This window comes from Danio aesculapii, chromosome 9 (assembly GCF_903798145.1).
Source record: "Danio aesculapii chromosome 9, fDanAes4.1, whole genome shotgun sequence".
In the NCBI taxonomy this organism is placed as follows: domain Eukaryota; kingdom Metazoa; phylum Chordata; class Actinopteri; order Cypriniformes; family Danionidae; genus Danio; species Danio aesculapii.
In genome coordinates, this window is record NC_079443.1 from 54064389 (window position 1) to 54085690 (window position 21302).

General features: G+C 37.0%; 1 protein-coding gene across 1 annotated transcript in view; it reads right to left on the reverse strand.

Moving 5' to 3' along the window:
* Window positions 1–21302, reverse strand: part of fancb (FA complementation group B) — a 41492-nt gene that overhangs the window by 379 nt on the left and 19811 nt on the right. Inside the window, exons 4-11 of the mRNA XM_056464624.1 lie at window positions 18681–18773; window positions 15661–15789; window positions 12347–12522; window positions 8850–9235; window positions 5111–5339; window positions 3378–3459; window positions 2445–2586; window positions 1673–1839 (exon numbers count right to left, since the gene is read on the reverse strand). Of these exons, the coding sequence (XP_056320599.1) occupies window positions 1673–1839; window positions 2445–2586; window positions 3378–3459; window positions 5111–5339; window positions 8850–9235; window positions 12347–12522; window positions 15661–15789; window positions 18681–18773 (1404 nt within the window). The remainder of the gene's footprint in view (window positions 1–1672; window positions 1840–2444; window positions 2587–3377; window positions 3460–5110; window positions 5340–8849; window positions 9236–12346; window positions 12523–15660; window positions 15790–18680; window positions 18774–21302) is intronic.

Below are 21302 nucleotides of genomic sequence, written 5' to 3' on the forward strand. Positions count from 1 at the left end.
TCAACTCAAATCAAGTTTACCTGCATAGCTCTTAACCATAGGTGTCTGTATTATTGTGTAGTGTATTGATGCATTATTGTATTTATTTGATCAGTGTGTGATGTGTTCTGTGCTCTTTCTGCATCTCCACTAGGAATAATTAAAATACAGTATAAATTCGATTATCCTCGTTTTAAATTTGTTAAAATGTGTGCAGTTTTTTTTCCTACAGCTGTTCAGTGCTCATTTTGTCAAATAATTACCAAAACACATTAATGAATTATTCATTATATTTAAATGCAAAAAAATTATATTTACTCAAAACTTGCCAGAATTACTACTTTATCTCAAAAAAATAAGATCACACCTCATTAGCCAATCAAAATCAAGCATTCTACAGCCCTGTGAGTGTGTGTGTGTGCACGCGCATTTCTTTTCACTGTACAATGATAATCTATTTTATTTAATATTTCAGAAATAAATTCATTCATTCATTCATTCATTTTCCTTCGGCTTAGTCCCTTTATTCATCAGGGGTCACCATAGTGAATTAACCGCCAACTTGTCCAGCGGATACCCTTCCAGCTGCAACCCAGTACTGGGAAACACTCATACACTCTCATTCACACACATACACTACGTCCAGTTTAGTTCATCAATTCCCCTATAGTGCATGTGTTTGGACTGTGGGGGAAACCGGAGCACCCGGAGGAAACCACACCAACACGGGGAGAACATGCAAACTCCACACAGAAATGACAACTGGCCCAGCCAGAACCAGCGACCTTCTTGCTGTGAAGCCACAGTGCTAACCACTGAGCCACCGTGCTGCCTCTATAAATACGTTTAATAACTTAATTAATAACTAATTGTTTTTTAATTTGTATTTAACCTTGTTTGTTATAACTGTTGGGTTATTTTGCATTATGTGTTGTTTCGCATGAAGAAAGTAAAAAAAATAAATCAAATAAAGTTTTTTCTTTTTTATTGAAAATAACTTCAAACTAAATTGAAAAATCTCTTTTTTTTATATACACTAGATGCTTTGGGAATATTTCAAAATGTCATTTGTTTTAAAACCAACACTGAAAATAAAGCCAACAGCGAACAAACAAGTGCATTATTATAAATAAATAAAACTAATAAAACAAACAGACATATTTGAAGAAAAGCAGCAAACAAATCTGAAGTGTAAAATTCTAAAACCTTAAAATAAAATAATAATATTTATAATAATGATATGTTATAACTATGAACTAAAATAATGTGATTACTATAAATGTTATTAATGATGGGCTGCACGGGGGCGCAATGGGTAGCACAATCGCCTCACAGCAAGAAGGTCACCGGTTCAAGCCCCGGCTGGGTCAGTTGGCATTTCTGTGTGGAGTTTGCATGTTCTCCCAGTGTTGGCGTGGGTTTCATCCGGGTGCTCCAGTTTCCCCCACAGTCCAAACACATGCGCTATAGGGGAACTGATGAACTAAATTGGCCGTAGTGTATGAGTGTGTATGGGTGTTTCCCAGTAATGCGTTGTAGCTGGAAGGGCATCCGCTGCGTAAAACATATGCTGGAAAAGTTGGCGGTTCATTCCACTGTGGCGACCCCAGATTAATAAAGGGACTAAGCTGAAAAGAAAATGAATGAATGAAAATAAAAATAAATAAAAAACAGCATTGATAGTGTTGTTTACCTCCATTAGAGCCTCTTCATCCGTCTTCATCTGTGTGTGAATGAGCTGCTCTGTGAGTCTGCTGTACTGCGTGCAGTCCAGCAGAGGGTGGAGTCTATCAAAGCTCCGCCCTCTGTCCCTCAGCCACGCCTCCCTCAGCCTGTGCAGCCTCTGTGACTCGATTGTTGCTAGAAGGGATACAGCCATAGACGAAAGGTAACGAGAATTATTTATCATTTTATTAATTTACCCATTATTATATTTTGTTAACATCCACCCTTACCCAACCATCACAGTTTATACAGAGTATTATTGATATTATTTATTAAATTACCTTTTAAATTGAAGATATATTTATTTACATCTACTCTAAACCCAAGCCTCACAGTAATGTAAAAACTGTAATTATGAGTATTATTCATATTATTTATTAAATTACCCATTAATTGTATTTTATTAATGTCTACCCCAACCCTAACCCTAAACCTACCCCTTACTGTAATGTAAAAACAGTAATTATACCTAGAATTATTCATATTATTAATTAAATTACCCATTAATTGCATTTTATTAATGTCTAACCCTACCCTAACCCTAACCCTACCCCTTACTGTAATGTAAAAACAGTCATTATACCTGGAATTATTCATATTATTAATTAAATTTCCCATTAAAGTGTAGCTATTTTATTAACGTCTACCCCAACATCACACTAATGTACAAATATTATGTTGTAGTTACAAACGTGATGCTAAATTAATCTATCCGGAGTTGTATCCCTTCTAGACTTTACCCTGTGACTCCTCCCCTGACTCCTCCCCTTGTGCATTTAGCTCCTCCTCCTTTGGCCGCTGGAGGACTGAAGCCACGCCTTGATTTACAGCGTGGATCTCAGTCTGCAGACTCTCAGCCAAACCTCCAGCTGATCTCACGCTCTGCAGATTACAGCAAACACAGAGTAATTTTTTCTGTGTAATAATATGTTTGTTGTTGCAAAGTTTTATGCACACAAATGTTTGTTTTGTATGTTTTTTGCCACATCAGCAACTTCATGTCAAGATCATTATAGATAAAACATATTACATAATAACTCCAGAACTCAAAAGGAGATTATATAACAGTACAAATATGAAAATACATTAAAAACATCAGATAATTTTTGTTCAACAATTTTTTTTTTTTAAATCACTTCAATTTTTAAAATATATTTGAACTATAACCTATTAACCTTAAACTATAGCTTTATTTCTTTATGTGGAAATGCAAAAGTTATTTTAACATCATATTTATTTTCCTTCAGCTTAGTCCCTTTATTCATCAGGTGTCGCAACAGCGGAATGAACCGCCAACTTATCCAGCATATGTTTTACACAGCGAATGCCCTTCCAGCTGCAACCCAGTACTGGGAAACACCCACCCACCCAAACACACCCACCCTAGTTCATCAATTCCCCTATAGCGCATGTGTCTGGACTGTGGGGGAAACCGGAGCACCCAGAGGAAACCCACACCAACTGACCCAGCCGGGACTCGAACCAGTGACCTTCTTGCTGTGAGGCCACAGTGCTAACCACTGAGCCACCGTGTCACCCAGCATTATTTCATGTTTAATTTCATTATTATTTTTTCTTTATATTATGCTGCCTGGATATGGAGTCAAATATATTTAGATATAAAGATCACAATGCCTGTTTGCTAGAAAAAATATGATTAATTAAAAACTCACGCTCTTCAGCAGACGAACATCATGAGACGCAGGCAGGAAGTCACACAGAGCCTGCAGGAAGTGCAGCACAGGCAGATCATCCCTGTGGAGGAAAAACAGCACTTCAGGAGGACCATAAAGGATATCTGTCATGTGTCTCAGCAGAGTTTGCTTTAGATGGACATTTTTAAAGAGTCAAACTTACAGATCAACATGAAAAGGCAAAAGTTCAGCTCTCAGCATAAGTGAATACACTGCAGTTTGAAATTTCTCAGTGAACAGAGGTCATATATTTTGGTGCTTTTGAATAAAACAGATTTATTAATTAAATAATATTTAAGTCACCAAACATTTTTAGAAATCCAAAAAAAAAAACATTTAAATTCAATCTAAATACAGCAAACAATTACAAACTACAACATTTGGTATATGTTTGGTTTCTCTTGTTTTTTCCTTTTTAAATATATTTCATATTTTTCCCTAATATATACCATTTGGAATGTTATTGTAAGATTAGCTCCAGTTTTGGTTTTGGTACTGACTAATGTAATGTGTATGCACAAATATATTATTGTAGAGATCTATGAGGGCCGGGGTGAACTCATATATGCTGAGCACTGATTAATTATGAAAGATATAAAATGCAGAAATAGAGTTACTTTATAAATATACTTATTATATACTTTATATGTACAGGAACTCAGAATTATTAGCCCCCCTGTTTATTTTTTTCCCCAATTTCTGTTTAACAGAGAAGATTTTTTTTAACACATTTCTAATCATAATAGTGTTAATAACTCATCTCTAATAACTGATTTATTTTCTCTTTGTCATGATGACAGTAAATAATATTTGACTAGATATTCTTCAAGACACTAGTATTCAGCTTAAAGTGACATTTAAAGGCTTCACTAGGTTAATTAGGCAGGTTAGGTTGAAGGGGCTAATAATATTGACCTTAAAATGGATTTAAAAAAAGTAAAAACTGCTTTTATTCTAGCCGAAATAAAACCAATAAGACTTTCTCCAGAAGAACAAATATTATCAGACATACTGTGAACATTTCCTGAATCTGTTAAACATCATTTGGGAAATATTTAAAAAAAGAAAAGAAAATTCAAAGGGGGGCTAATAATTGTAACTTTAACTGTGTGTATATATATATATATATATATATATATATATATATATATATATATATATATATATATATATATATATATATATATAGTAACTGCATTTCTGAATTTGATATCTCCATAAAAACTGGTTAATTCTTTTACTGGGATATTATTTTATTTTTATATACGTTTACTAGCTAGTTTAAAAAATATTAATACTGTCAACTCTCATAATTTATGTCATCATTTAGTTGTCTCATTTGACATATTTCTGAATAAATAAATAAATAAATAAATAAATTCAGAGACGAACACACATTTAAAAGGCACAATTAAATTCATTTTCAATTTTTTTATACCAAATTCTGTTTTATTTTCCCAAATTACTGGTTTTCCTTTCGAAGTCATATACCCCATTTTATGGTTTGATTAAATATTTATCAAATTTATAAGACATTTTTTTTTATTTATTGTATTTTAATCATTTTAAATGTCTTTTAAAATGAAAGCTATGGAACTCCTTTAAAATATTTACATTATTTTTATTACTAGTGGCACTATTACTAAAGCAGACTCTGCAGTGCAGTTTTCCCTCTGTGTCTCTGTACATGTGAGTTATGTGATGTTTGAGACCTGCAGTAGATGCTCAGCACAGCCTGAAACGGTGATCTCTGCTCCCAGTGGAAGAGCATGACTCCAGACGGGTCTACAGTGAAGTGTGGATCCACCGTCAGACGCTGCAGACCCAGAGACTGCTGGAGCCAGAGCTGAACATCAGCCAGAGTGTGATCTGAACACCTGATGAGGAGACACCAGACCTCCAGCAGAGCCTTAAGACTCAGCAGATCCTCTCTGGCCTCCTCTGAACACACAGCAATATCAACAACAACAGAAACAACCATTAACATCATACACCATTAACATCATGACCAACATCATCATGATAATAATCACCATCATAATAATCATCACCATCTCCATCATCATAATACATTACATTATCATAATAATATCATCAACAACATCATAAACCATCACCACCATCACAATAATCATCACCAACATTCCCATCATCATTATAATACATACATCATCATAATCAGCAAAATCAACATGATTATCATCACCACCAGCATCATCATCACCATCATCCAAATCATCACCAACATCAACACCATCAACATCACATCATCACCAACACCATCACCATCATCATTATAATACATACATCATCATAATAACATCACCAACATCAGCAAAATCCACATGATCATCATCACCACCAGCATCATCATTACCATCATGCTAATCATCATCACCATCATCCCAATCATTATCACTAACATCAACACCATCATCAACATCATCTCAATAATCAACACCAACATCAACACCATCATCATCATCATCAACATCAGCATCATCACAATCATCACCAACATCGTCACATCACCATCAACATCATCACCAACATTGCCATCATTCCAATCATCATCACTAACATCAACACCATCATCATCACCAACATCACCATCATCCAAATCATCACCAACATCAACACCATCAACATCACCATCATCCAAATCATCACCAACATTGCCATCATTCCAATCATCATCACCAACTACAGCACCATCACAATCATCACCAACTACAGCACCATCACAGTCATCACCAACATTGCCATCATTCCAATCATCATCACTAACATCAACACCATCATCATCACCACCAACATCACCATCATCCAAATCATCACCAACATCAACACCATCAACATCACCATCATCCAAATCATCACCAACATTGCCATCATTCCAATCATCATCACCAACTACAGCACCATCACAATCATCACCAACTACAGCACCATCACATCATCACCAACATTGCCATCATCCCAATCATCATCACTAACATCAACACCATCATCATCACCAACATCAGCACCATCCCAATCATCACCAACATCAACACCATCACCATCATCCAAATCATCACCAACATTGCCATCCTTCCAATCATCATCACTAACATCAACACCATCATCATCATTACCAACATCAGCACCATCACAATCATCACCAACAGTCACATCACCATCATTATCACCAACACCATCACCATCATCCAAATCATCACCAACATTGCCATCATTCCAATCATCATCACTAACATCAACACCATCATCATCACCAACATCAGCACCATCCAAATCATCATCACTAACATCAACACCATCATCATCACCAACATCAGCACCATCATCACATCATCACCAACACCATCATCCAAATCATCATCACCAACATCAGCACCATCCCAATCATCATCACTAACATCAACACCATCATCATCACCACCAACATCAGCACCATCACAATCATCATCACTAACATCAACACCATCATCATCACCAACATCACCATCATCCAAATCATCACCAACATCAACACCATCAACATCACCATCATCCAAATCATCACCAACATTGCCATCATTCCAATCATCATCACCAACTACAGCACCATCACAATCATCACCAACTACAGCACCATCACAATCATCACCAACTACAGCACCATCACAGTCATCACCAACATTGCCATCATTCCAATCATCATCACTAACATCAACACCATCATCATCACCACCAACATCAGCACCATCCCAATCATCATCACTAACATCAACACCATCATCATCACCAACATCAGCACCATCCCAATCATCACCAACATCAACACCATCACCATCATCCAAATCATCACCAACATTGCCATCCTTCCAATCATCATCACTAACATCAACACCATCATCATCATTACCAACATCAGCACCATCACAATCATCACCAACAGTCACATCACCATCATTATCACCAACATCATCACCATCATCCAAATCATCACCAACATTGCCATCATTCCAATCATCATCACTAACATCAACACCATCATCATCACCAACATCAGCACCATCCAAATCATCATCACTAACATCAACACCATCATCATCACCAAGATCAGCACCATCATCACATCATCACCAACACCATCATCCAAATCATCATCATCACCAACATCAGCACCATCCCAATCATCATCACTAACATCAACCCCATCATCATCACCAGCATCAGCACCATCATCATCATCACCAACATCAGCACCATCCCAATCATCATCACTAACATCAACCCCATCCTCATCACCAACATCAGCACCATCATCACACCATCACCAACACCATCATCCAAATCATCATCATCATCATCATTGCCATCCTTCCAATCATCATCACTAACATCAACACCATCATCATCACAAACATCAGCACCATCACAATCATCATCATCGTCACATCACCATCATTATCATCAACACCATCACCATCATCCAAATCATCATCATCATCATTGCCATCCTTCCAATCATCATTACTAACATCAACACCATCATCATCACAAACATCAGCACCATCACAATCATCATCATCGTCACATCACCATCATTATCATCAACACCATCACCATCATCCAAATCATCACCAACATTGCCATCATTCCAATCCTCATAACTAACATCAACACCTTCATCATCATCACCAACATCAGCACCATCACAATCATCACCAACATCAACACCATCAACATCACATCATCACAACACCATCATCCAAATCATCACCAACATTGCCATCATTCCAATCATCATCACTAACATCAACACCATCATCATTACCAACATCAGCACCATCCCAATCATTATCACTAACATCAACACCATCATCATCACCAACATCAACATCACATCATCACCAACATTGCCATCATCCAAATCACCATCCCTAACATCAACACCTTCATCATCATCATCATTGTCATCCTTCCAATCATCATCACTAACATCAACACCATCATCATCACCAACATCAGCACCATCCCAATCATCATCATTAACATCAACACCATCATCATCACCAACATCAGCACCATCACAATCATCACCAACACCATCACCATCATCCAAATCATCACCAACATTGCCATCCTTCCAATCATCATCACTAACATCAACACCATCATCATCATTACCAACATCAGCACCAACATCAACACCATCATCACCAATATTAGCATCACCACCATCACCGTCATTATCACCAACATCATTAACATCAACACCATCATCATCATCACCATCATAATCCCAATCATTGCTATAATCCCAATCACAATCACCAACGCGATCATCCCCATCATTATCACCAACATCATTAACATCAACACCCTCATCATCATCATCATCATCACCATTTTACCATTTTTGTGTCAAACACACTGTTTGAGTTTAAGGACTTGTTCTCTCACCGGTGTTGAGTTTGCTGTCCTGCAACAGTCGTGGATGAAACTTTCCATCAGCAACATCTTTCAGCCTCAGTGAGATTTGACCACAGTGTTGAGAAAGCCGAACTGACTCTGCAGGAGATCCAGAGGAGTGTCTGCTGTAGTGGAGCATAATGGGAAATCTGACAGATCCTGAGGTCAATAATGGAGCAGCATCAGTGACGGAGAGCAGAGCGAGAGTCGATACGCTTCTGTCTGAACGTCTGATCCTCTTCACCGCCGACGGGCCAAGAGACCATTCAGATTCAGAAGAGGGATACGGCAGAATCATAGTGCGGCTGTTCAGAACAGGAGATGCTGAGGACTGATCACCATCCAAAACCACAGAAACACCCATGTCCATCACTGACCTGCAGGACACACACAGCTCTCAATGCTTTTTATTTATTTTTTGCCACATTAGCAACTTATGGCTATTTCATGCCAAGATCAATATAATTAAAAACATTATATAATGGAAAACTTCAATAGTAACTTCATATTTCAATAAAAGATCATAGCAAATAAATAAATATAAATAAATACACAAAAATGACATTAGATGCATCACTTTTAATGTATTTTGGAGTAGCCCAATCATTCAGCCCAATCATTCAGACTCATTCAGTTAATATTACTAATTAACTGCAGGTTTAGTTCGGCAGGAGGAATTAAAGCTGTCGATGCATTAGATCAGGGATGGGCAATCTCAGTCCTGGAGGCCCAGTGTTCTGCAAAGTTTAGCTCCAACACTACTCAAACACACCTGAACATGCTAATCAGTGTCCTCAAGATCACTAGAAATCTATAAGCAGGTGTGTTTGATTAGAGTTGGAACCAAACTGTACCTGACACAAGCCCTCCAGGACTGAGATCGCCTACCCCTGCATTAGATCGATCAGATTACAGTATTAAAAATAGGATGCTTTGGGGAAGGAAGAAGAGAGGGGGACAAAAAATTCATTCATTCATTTTCATCAGCTTTTCCGGATCCGGGTCACAGGGGCAGCAGTCTTAGGAGAGAACCCCAGACTTCCCTCTCCTAGACACTTCCTCCAGCTCCTCCGGGATGATCCCGAAGTTTTCCCAGGCCAGTTGAGAGACGTCGTCCCCGTTTTCACTAATACGTTTTAGTTTTAAAATGCATAAGTTTTGCTATGGTTGCGCCTTCCGTCCACACTACCCAGGAGCTTTCGAGCCCTGAAAATGCTGATTAGGTCCTTTTGGTTTTAAACTGCTGCTGCTTCATTCAGTGTGAATGGGGGAAAACAGAGACATCTGAAAACGGAGGTGTGGGTGCAGACATTCGCCTATCTGATTGAGGTTTTTTCCTCAATATTAAGTGCACAACGTTTAGTCTTGCATCCTTTCCTTAAGTTCAGTATAACGTGATTCACATCACCCTGGCCATATTGTTTCACTATCTTAGCAATAAAATGAAAACATGATATAAGGAACTGTCTATTTTCATTTTGATATTAACTTAAGACACTAAAAATGTTGAGGCATCGTGTAGCTACATATTTATTTTACCATCATTTTCACTATAGGCATATTTATAACAAAATGGAGCCGATAACATTACTGCCTCCTTTCATTTTCCTCAAAAAATACGAAACATACCCTCACTTTTGCTGAATATCAGTTTTACTAATCAATAATGGCCATTATAAAAGTATAATGTACAATACGGTTATACAATATAGGAAATAACGGCAAGCAATCAGTCAAATGTGCAGAATCAGTGTGCGTGGTTACATTAAATCATATATTAACTTATCTTTGCGCTCAGCCAAAACACGTTACCTGGGAAGTAATGGATTTAAAAAAGACCATTAGATAGAGACCAGATTAATAAATATCACGTTTAACAACTATAGTGAGATGAAATCCAGCGGTATATCCTTGATGAACTGTCCGACCTGCGCTGCTCTCACCTGGGGAGGTGTGCTCAAAGCATCTGCTGACTGCCTGGAGCTCAGACGTCCGCATACGCTGCAGTGCATGTCAGAGTGTGTGTGCGGTCACGTGATGACGTTTTCAGCACTATAGTGTGGACGGAGATCAGTTCAGAAACGCTAGGCGAAATGCCAATGTGGACGTGGACCGTTTTCATTCTAAAACGCTGTTTTAAAACTTAAACGTATTAGTGTAACAGGAACATAGTCCCTCCAGTGTGTCTTGGGTCTTCCCCGAGGCATCCTCCCTAGGTAGGGGTCCAGGAGGCATTTGAAACAGATGCCCGAGCCACCTCAGCTGAATTCTCTGGATGTGGAGGAGCAGTGGCTCTACGCTGAGCTCCTCCCGGGTGTCAGAGCTTCTCACCATATCTATAAGGGTGCGCTCTGCCACCCTGTGAGGGAAACTCATTTCGGCTGCTTGTATCAGAGATCTTGTCCTTTCTGTCATGACCCAAAGCTCATGACCATAGGTGAGAGTAGGAACGAGGACTGACCGGTAAATCGAGAGCTTTGCCTTTCGGCTCAGCTCCTTCTTTATCACAACAGGCCAGTACATAGACCGCATTACTGCTGCCGCTGCACCAATCCGCCTGTCAATCTCACGCTCCATCCTTCCCTCACTCCTGAACAAAACCCAAAGATACTTGAACTCGTCCACCTGGGGTAAGGACTCTCCTCCAACCTGGAGATCCACCTTTTTCCAATGGAACGCCATGGCCTCGGACTAGCCACGTCACACTCTGCAGCAAACCGCCCCAGTGCATGCTGAAGGTCAATGTTTGATGAAGCCAACAGAACAGGGAGTTTTATAAAATAAAAACAACCTATATTTCAGACATTGCATGACCCATGGGAACCCTGAGATTTCCCACAGACTGTGAAGGCCAGCTCACACTGTGAGATTTTTTTATAATCCTGAACAATTGTAGCATGTCAGACTGCATGAACATGGCTCCCATGTCACACTGTAAGATCTCAGCTGTCATAATGTCAGACTGAACGACAATGAAGATGCGCTAAACACGGAAGAAAACTCCCCCGGACTTTGACGTCATCCACCTGTGACACTTTCACTATCCCACGTTCTGAAATGATCCCTTACAGCAAACGTAAACAATCTGTAGCGGCATTTTTGCACACAGCGAGTCTCAATAAGATAACCAGGAAGAGAAAACTGTTTGGACATTTCCCCGCAGTCATTTGAATTGTCGCACGGATAGCGTCAGCAGATTCGGCGTTCCTATTAGTTCTTGGATTGACGCTCATCGCCGCTGTTGTCACACTGCAGGAAAGTGTCTGAAATCTTCTGACACTGCCAGAACTTCATCAGAGAAATAATCTGATCACAATGGGCACTAAGAAGCTGTCTGTAAACATGCCAAATCTAAAGATCAAAGATCACAGATTTTAGCCCAGGATTTCAGGAGTCTTTTAGGATTTCCCGAATTAGTTTCAGATAACAAAATGGTTGCTGAAATCTCACAGTGCGAGCAGGGCTTGAGTGTGAATCTGATGACGTACATGTCATTTGTTGGCATCAGAAGGACTCCGATGATCAAACTCTGTCCGATGACTCTCTGCCAGACTCTGCCCACCTTCAGCAGAGCTTCAGCATCTTCAGTCTGCATCACCTCATCCACAACACCAGCATCATCGCCATCATCATCATCATCATCCCACAGAGACACCAGACCCTCCTACAACACATCAAAAACACTGACTTTACACTGGTTATTGGCTTTATGCATGGCAAGTGTTTTTCAGCCACTGATAGACTTCAGGTGAAAGGTCTATGTGACTACTTTCAACTTCATAATGTTCCTTTTACAGCACTGATAATGTAAATTCATTCAAATATAATCACATCATTAGACTTGTGTATTAATTATAGTTGTTCAAGCATAAAAGGAAAAGGCTGTGTTAGGAATGTGATGAGTGTGAAATTGGCACTTGTGTGACTTTGGTAAATCAAATGTAAGATAAGTAGATTTGAGGTCATTGACAGACACATGTATGAGTATTTTTACAGAACTGTCAAATACAAACTTACATGGCAAGTGTGACATTTACATGGAATTGCTCTGATATGAATGATTCTTGTTATAATTACGGTTTTACATTACTGTGATGGTTGGGTTTAGAGTTAGGGTAGATGTTAATAAAAAACAATTTATTGAGTAATTTAATAAATAATTTGAATAATACTCCATATAATTATTGTGATGGTTGGGTTTAGAGTTAGGGTAGATGGTAATAAAACACAATTTAATGAGTAATTTAATAAATAATAGGAATAATACCCCATATAAAGTTTAGGGTTAGGGTTGGGGTAGATGTTAATAAACAATTTAATGAGTAATTTAATAAATAATATGAATAATACCCCATATAAAGTTTAGGGTTGGGGTAGGGGTAGATGTTAATAAACAATTTAATGAGTAATTTAATAAATAATATAAATAATACTCCATATAATTACTGTTTTACATTACTGTGAGGGGTAGGTTTAGGGTTAGGGTAGATGTAGATGTTAATTAAACACTACTTAATGAGTAATTTATTAAATAATATAAATAATGGCTGTTATAATTACTGTTTTACATTACTGATTGTTGGGTTTAGGGTTAGGGTAGGTGTAGATGTTAATAAAACACTATGTCATGAGTAATTTAATAATATAAATAATTCCTGTTATAATTACTGTGATAGTTGGGTTTAGGGTTAGGGTAGATGTTAATAAAACACTATGTCATGAGTAATTTAATAAATAATATGAATAATACTCCATATAATTACTATGATGGTTGGGTTTAGGGTTAGAGTAGGGGTAGATGTTAATAAAACCCAATTTATTGAGTAATTTAATAAACAATATGAATAATACTGCATATAATTACTGTGATGGTTGGGTTTAGGGTTAGAGTAGATGTTAATAAAACCCAATTTATTGAGTAATTTAATAAACAATATGAATAATACTGCATATAATTACTGTGATGGTTGGGTTTAGGGTTAGGGTAGATGTTAATAAAACACAATTTAATGAGTAACTTAAGAAATAATATAAATAATTCCTCTTATAATTACGGTTTTACATTACTGTGATGGTTGGGTTTAGGGTTAGGGTAGGTGTAGATGTTAATAAAACACAATTTAATGAGTAACTTAAGAAATAATATGAATAATACTCCATATAAAGTTTAGGGTTAGAGTAGGGGTAGATGTTAATAAACAATTTAATGAGTAATTTATTAAATAATATAAATAATGGCTGTTATAATTACTGTTTTACATTACTGATGGTTGGGTTTAGGGTTGGGGTAGGGGTAGACGTTAAAAATACACAATTTAATGAGTAATTTAATAAATCATATAAATAATTACTGTTATAATTACTGTGATGGTTGGGTTCAGGGTTAGGGTAGATGTAGATGTTAATAAAACACTATGTCATGAGTAATTTAATAAATAATATTACTTATAAATAATAAATAATACTTCATTTAATTACAGCTTTTCCATTACTGTTAGGGGTAGGTTCAGGGTTAGGGTAAGTGTAGATGTTAATAAAACATTTAATGAGTAATTTAATAAATAATATTACTTATAAATAATAAATATTACTTCATACAATTACAGCTTTTCCATTACTGTTAGGGGTTGGTTAAGGGTTAGAGTAGGTGTAGATGTTAATAAAACATTTAATGAGTAATTTATAAAATAATATAAATAATGCCTGTTATAATTACTGTGATGTTTGGGTTCAGGGTTAGGGTAGATGTTAATAAAACACAACTTATTGAATAATTTAGTAAATAATATAAATAATACTTAATTACTGTTTTACATTTCTGTCAGGGTTTGGTTTAGGGTAGATGTTAATTAAACAATTTATTGGGTAGTTTAATTAATAATATAAATAATTCCTGTTATAATTACTGTTTTACTGATGGTTGGGTTTAGAGTTAGGGTAGATGTTAATAAAACACAATTTAATGAGTAATTTAATAAATAATATGAATAATACTCCATATAATTACTGTGATGGTTGGGTTTAGGGTTAGAGTAGGGGTAGATGTTAATAAAACACAATTTAATGGAAATATTAGTCCATATAAGGTTTAGGGTTAGGGTAGGGGTAGATGTTAATAAACAATTTATTAAGTAATTTAATAAATAATATGAATAATACTCCATATAATTACTGTGTTTACATTACTGGTGGTTGGGTTAGGGTTAGGGTAGGGGTAGATGTTAGTAAAACATTATTTAATGAGTAAATGAATAAATTATATAAATAATGCCTGTTATAATTACTGTGATGGCTGGGTTTAGAGTAGATGTTAATAAAACACAATTTAATGAGTAATTAATTAAATAATATAAATAATTCCTGTTATAACATTATTGTGAGGGTTGGGTTTAGGGTAGGGGTAGATGTTAATAAAACTCAATTTATTGGATAATTTTAATAAATGATATAAATATTTCTGGTTACCCTCTGGATGAAGCTATATCTCTTCTAGCAATGATCATGAAGAATGGACACCAGGTTTCACATACTGTACATAATGAATAGTACAGAAAATTTCTGTCGCCTCAAAATATCAATGTGCTTCCTCATTCATTTCAAACCAGCAACTTGAGCAAATGAGCACAAATGCATTTAATATTTAACCAATGCTGGATGTGAAAATAAAAACTGCATCAGGCTAAAACCCCACTTTGCACCGGGTCTATAGTTCACAGAACACAGAATTGCATGGAAAAGCTGTCACTTTATTTCCAAGCAGTTTTTCCTTGACGTGTGTTTATGAGTGTGCGAGCGTATAAACCTGTTCTGGAGGCGGTGTGAGATGATGTTTGCCGGACAGCAGGTCAGCCAGAGCGCTTAGAGTCTGCTGGACGAGTCTGTCTTTGACCTGCACGTCTCTCTGGAGCTCCTCTAAATACAACAGGCCGCTCTGGGAGAAAATACAACACAGAAACAAACACACATCAGATCTGAGAGGAATATATACATGTTTAATGCAACATCTGGGGCACCGCAAATTAATATTTCTTCTTTTAAATAAGTGAAGAAAAAAACATGTTTAAATGTATGCGCTAACAATTGAAGTTGCATTGCAAGGGGATTTAAACATGCTTCAAAACTGATAATCAATAAAAAATAACAGCTGAAGTCAGAATTATTAGACACGCTGAATATTTCCCCCCCAATTTCTGTTTAACGGAGAGCAGATCTGTTCAACACATTTCTAATCATAATAGTTTTAATAACTCATCTCTAATAACTGATTTATTTTCTCTTTGTCATGATGACAGTAAATAATATTAGACTAGATATTATTTAAGACACTAGTATTCAGCTTAAAGTGACATTTAAAGGCTTAACTAGGGTAATTAGGGTAAAGTTGGGGTAATTAGGCAAGTCATTGTATAACAGTGGTTTGTTCTGGAGACAATCCAAAACTAATATTGCTTAAAGGGGCTAATAATATTGACCTTAAAATGGGTTTAAAACAATTAAAATCTGCTTTTATTCTAGCTGAAATAAAACAAATAAGACTTTCTCCAGAAGAAAAAATATTAGAGGAAATACTGTGAGAAATTCCTGAATCTGTTCAACAATATTTGTGAAATATTTGAGAGAGAATCTTAACAATATCACTATTATTTTAGTTTAATAAAGATGTAATATACATATTAAATATTTTAAGTTTTGTTGTGCTTGTCTTTCTATAAATGTATAAAAACAAATGTTGCTTTATAGGAAATGAAATAACATCATTTATTTTTTTCAAATGCATAGATGCACTGTTATATATGCATGTATATTAAAATACATGTATGTACACATATTTATAGTTGTTTAATAATAAAACAGCTAGCTCACCATCATCAATTTTTGATGTACTAATAAATAATCAAAAAATGATTTAATATTAATAAAAACTATGACCAAAATGCTCAGTAAACATTAGCCATGTTGTAATCTCACACCTGTATATATACATAAAGTGGGGAAAATTTGTATTGAACACGTCAGCGTTTTTCTCAGAAAACATTTTTCTCAAGGTGCTGTTGACTTGAAATTTTCACTTATTGGTAACAACCAAATTAATCCATATATGCAAAGAAAACAAATCTAATTAGTTTAGAAATTAAGTTCTGCATAATAAAATGAAATGATCCAGGGAAAAAGTATTGAACACATGAAGAAAGGGAGGTGTAGTTCAGCAGTGAAAGCCCAGACAGCAGCTGAAATCTCTCAGTAGTTCTTCAGCACTCCTCTGCTCTTCCTCAGTGTAAATGAATATCAGCAGCTTCAGTCCAACATCTACATCAGCAGGAGGATGAAGATGAACCCAGGGTGGACATTTCAGCAAGACAATGACAAGGAAACTCTCAGATGCTTTCAGAGAAAGAAAATCAAGCTGTAGAATGGTCCAACCAATCACCTGACCCAAATCCAATGGAAAAAACAGAATAAAGTTCAGATTTGACAGAGGAGACCCACAGAAGCATCAAGATTTAGACACTCTGTTGAAGAAACTCACACCTGAGCAATGCATGTGTCTTCATTCTCCATGTGAGAGGTGTCTTTAACAAAAAAAAAAAAAAAACGCCTTGTATATGAAGTGTTAATTAAGTTTCAGTATTTCAGTAGTTTCTCCTTGTGTCATTCCACTGTTATTACACAGAACTCATTTTGTTTTGTTTTATTTTTCTGTTTGTATTGTTTGGATTTTTATCAAAATCTGCTTCAATCCCATGTCAGCAGCTCATTTAGAAATATTATTATCAGGACAAAAACTCTTATGTTTAATACTTATTTTTTCAGCTGAATTTATATTTCAAATCATCAAAAATTCTATTATAAAAATGAGAAGCTGCATTGAAACTGGGGTTGAATGGGAGAATTATTTGACAATCCTTTTGTTGCTGATGATGTCTTTTTATTGCTATAATGTATTAATAGAAAAGGGATATTTATAAAGTGGTGTAAATTTGATCTGGTTTTGCCATGAAAAAGCCAGAGAAGCTGATATGGCAATACATTTTCAACTGGACTGGACTGATGCAGTTTCAGTTTATTAGAACTTACTAGATGTTAATCTGCTTTGACACAATCTACATTGTAAAAGCTCTAGAGAAATAAACATGATCTGAATTGAATTATTTCAAAACTCTCTGTCTCTGTGACAATATTACAAAAATATATATATATTTTAAGCTCTTAAGAAAATAAATAGGGCGACACAGTGGATAGCACACCAAAGAAACTCGAAGCACATCAGTAGCAGAATTCATTTTGAAATGTAACATGCAAAATGAGCACGGTGGCTCAGTGGTTAGCACTGTGCCCTCACAGCAAGAAGGTCGCTGGTTCGAGTCCCGGCTGGGTCAGTGGTCATTTCTGTGTGGAGTTTGCATGTTCTCCCCGTGTTGGTGTGGGTTTCCTCCGGGTGCTCTGGTTTCCCCCACAGTCCAAACACATGTGCTATAGGGGAATTGATGAACTAAATTGGCCGTAGTGTATGGGTGTGTGTGTGAATGAGTGTGTATGGGTGTTTCCTGGTGATGAGTTACAGCTGGAAGGGCAAGTTGGCGGTTCATTCCACTGTGGCGACCTCTGAAAGGGACTAAGCTTAAGGAAAATGAATGAACGAAGAAAATAAATGACAAAAAAATAATTATAATAAATAATAGAAATAATAGAATAGAAAATAAATAAATAATTCAGGTTTGAAAAAGTCAATGGAGTGAATAATGACAGAACTGTGTTGAATCCCACTGCAAACTAATCCTATAGTATCTGTGTTTTCCAAGACGGAGTTAGAGGTTAAAGTACCTGCAATCGGGAGTCCAGGGCCTGAACGGTGAGCAGGTGGTTTTCCTGCACCGCGTCTGATGTGCTCGAGACCTCACCGTCTGACCGGCCGCGCTAAAACACATTTAACACACTGAAAATCAGACAAGTGTGTCCTGCAGGAGGAATCAAATACAACTAATGGTGTAAGGAATAACGGTAACACATTAATTTAAAGAGGACCTATTACGCCCTTATTGCAAAATATAAATGAGTCTAGTGTGTGTGTGTGAAGTTTGAGCTGAAAATGGCACACAGATCATGTTCTCTAGCTCTCTGATGCTGACCCTTTTAGGTTTTGATCAAGCGGCAACCTCCCGCTCTCCCTCTGGAAGCTAATACGGAAGTAACTGAAACTGCAATTCATCAAAATACCACTAGTCCTGGCTCCATAATAGAGCAAAGTACAATTGAGCGCACTGTTAGAATGGCCAACTTTACAGCAGAAAAAAAGGTGTTTACAGCCTGGTACAAAGAACGATTTTGGGTCATATAGCTATTATTACCCTCCATGACAACTGTGAGGGGGTGAATTTTTTTATAACTCATCCATTTCCTTTATATTAGGTTATATTAAGTTTGCATAATTAAGGGCGTGGCCACTTGAGTGACAGCTAGGTCTCGCTGGTCGCCGTCACTTCACCTCAGCTGAATCCGGCAGATTAGCCACTGATCTCGCCATATTCATCGTATTTTTGTTTTGTTTTATGTGGCTTTACACAGTCAGCTGCCTTTTGGACTTATTTATTACAATTATCAGATGATATGGGATGCTGTGTGCATTTAATTGTGCTCACAAACCATTCACGTGGTCTCCGTTTCCCATGTGAGTAAAGTTATATACTTGTATACCATCTCTATAAATGTATTTGTTTTATTTAAGATCATTTATCATTAATATTTTTCTTTAGACCCGTAAAGCACTCCAGAATGTGACAGATTGATTAGCTGTAGGCTCTAGAACAGTCATCTGAAGCGTTGTCATACAGTGTTATGCTGGAGTTCATCAATAGTCCTGCATTTACTAACACAGACTATATCTGAAGTGTTTGGACGTATTTCGGGTTTTCCTCCTGTAGAAAAACATCTTAAGAACAATGTTTAGTGGCTCAATGTATTACTACAGTGTTTTTAAAAGTCTAAACACTTTATTGATATAGTGTACAGCCAAGCACATGTGGTCAGAACACAAACGAGTCGCAGGTAATAAAGTATCAAGCGTTTCTCCCAAAGTAAAGTCTGTCTGCCAGGTCTAAGCAAAGTGCCAGCAGGTGTCTGTAGCTCCGCTCACTCTCCGCCTCTTTGCCCTTGTTTGGTATCCCGCCGTGGGTGCGATGACGCGCGAACAAAATGGCGACGGTTGGCCGCGCCTACTTGTAGCTTCTTTTGCGCTCTTCAGAAACCTATGGGTGACGTCACGGATACTACGTCCATATATTTTACACTCTATGGTTTTGATCCTAATTGTGGTGTTTTGGTGACTGTCGCTTTAAATGCAAATGAGATTGTGCTCTTTCTACAATAGGGCGGAGCTATAAATGACTATGCATCATCATATCGACAGATATAAACAGCCCTAGTGTTGTCAGTGCTGGTCAGCTGTGCATGTGTGCTTCAGTGTGAGTGTGGGCTTCATGCTTCTGTCAGTCTATGTCGCTCCTGTCGCTGTTCATCTAAAACTCCACATCTATAATCCTCTTAGTCTATGCTGACATTATCTTCAGCAGCTCAAACACTCTATTGGCTAATGGACAGACGGCTGCTTCTCACTCAGGGCTGCTGTTTATGCTAATGAGGAAGAGATGGGCACTAGTGGGCGGGGTTTACCCCCTCTGAAGCCAAGTACAAAGGAAGAATGTCAATCAAAGTGTTTCAGCAGACTTAACAGCAGACATTATTCATGTTCACCTGGCTGGAGATATTGAGTTATTAAAACATGACGCGCATCAAACAGTCATACTAAAGATTCATTCAAAATGAATGAATCGTTCAAGAACGACCCCTCGCTAGATCACAGCTGATTCATGATAGACACGGTGGAGAAAACTCTGCAAGCACGCGCTCGTGTCTGTATCCAGAAGTATCGCTGTAAAACAGTTGAAAGGAGAGGAAAAGTCACGCCAGCAGGTCAAATGAGCCACAGTGAGTGAGAAGGAGAGAGAGAGAAATTAAATTTACTTTCATTCTGTCAATCGCAGTGAAATAGTCTTCTTCTGGAAGTGTCAGTGAAAGACTGATCGAGTAAACACACATGCAGTGAAATTGTGCACAGTTTCTGTGTTTTTAAGTAGTTGGAGTGTTGTAAATACTGGTGCTCAGCGAGTATGAGATGAATGACGTCAGTACATAATAACCGGTTATGATTACTACTGAACCGATACCGAATTGTCCGCGTCTGCATCGCGGTGCACAGAAGGAACAATTAATTTTGACACCCCTATATTTTGATAAAGGAGTTGTCCAACACTTACGGCCTTTTTTATGAGAGCAGTGGTGTACCTTCATTTCACTTGTACTATAAAAGGTACAGAACAGTATCATAAGAGGTCTTTTCTGTACCATATAAGATTTTACAAAGATTTTACAACTTTTACAAAAGGTACA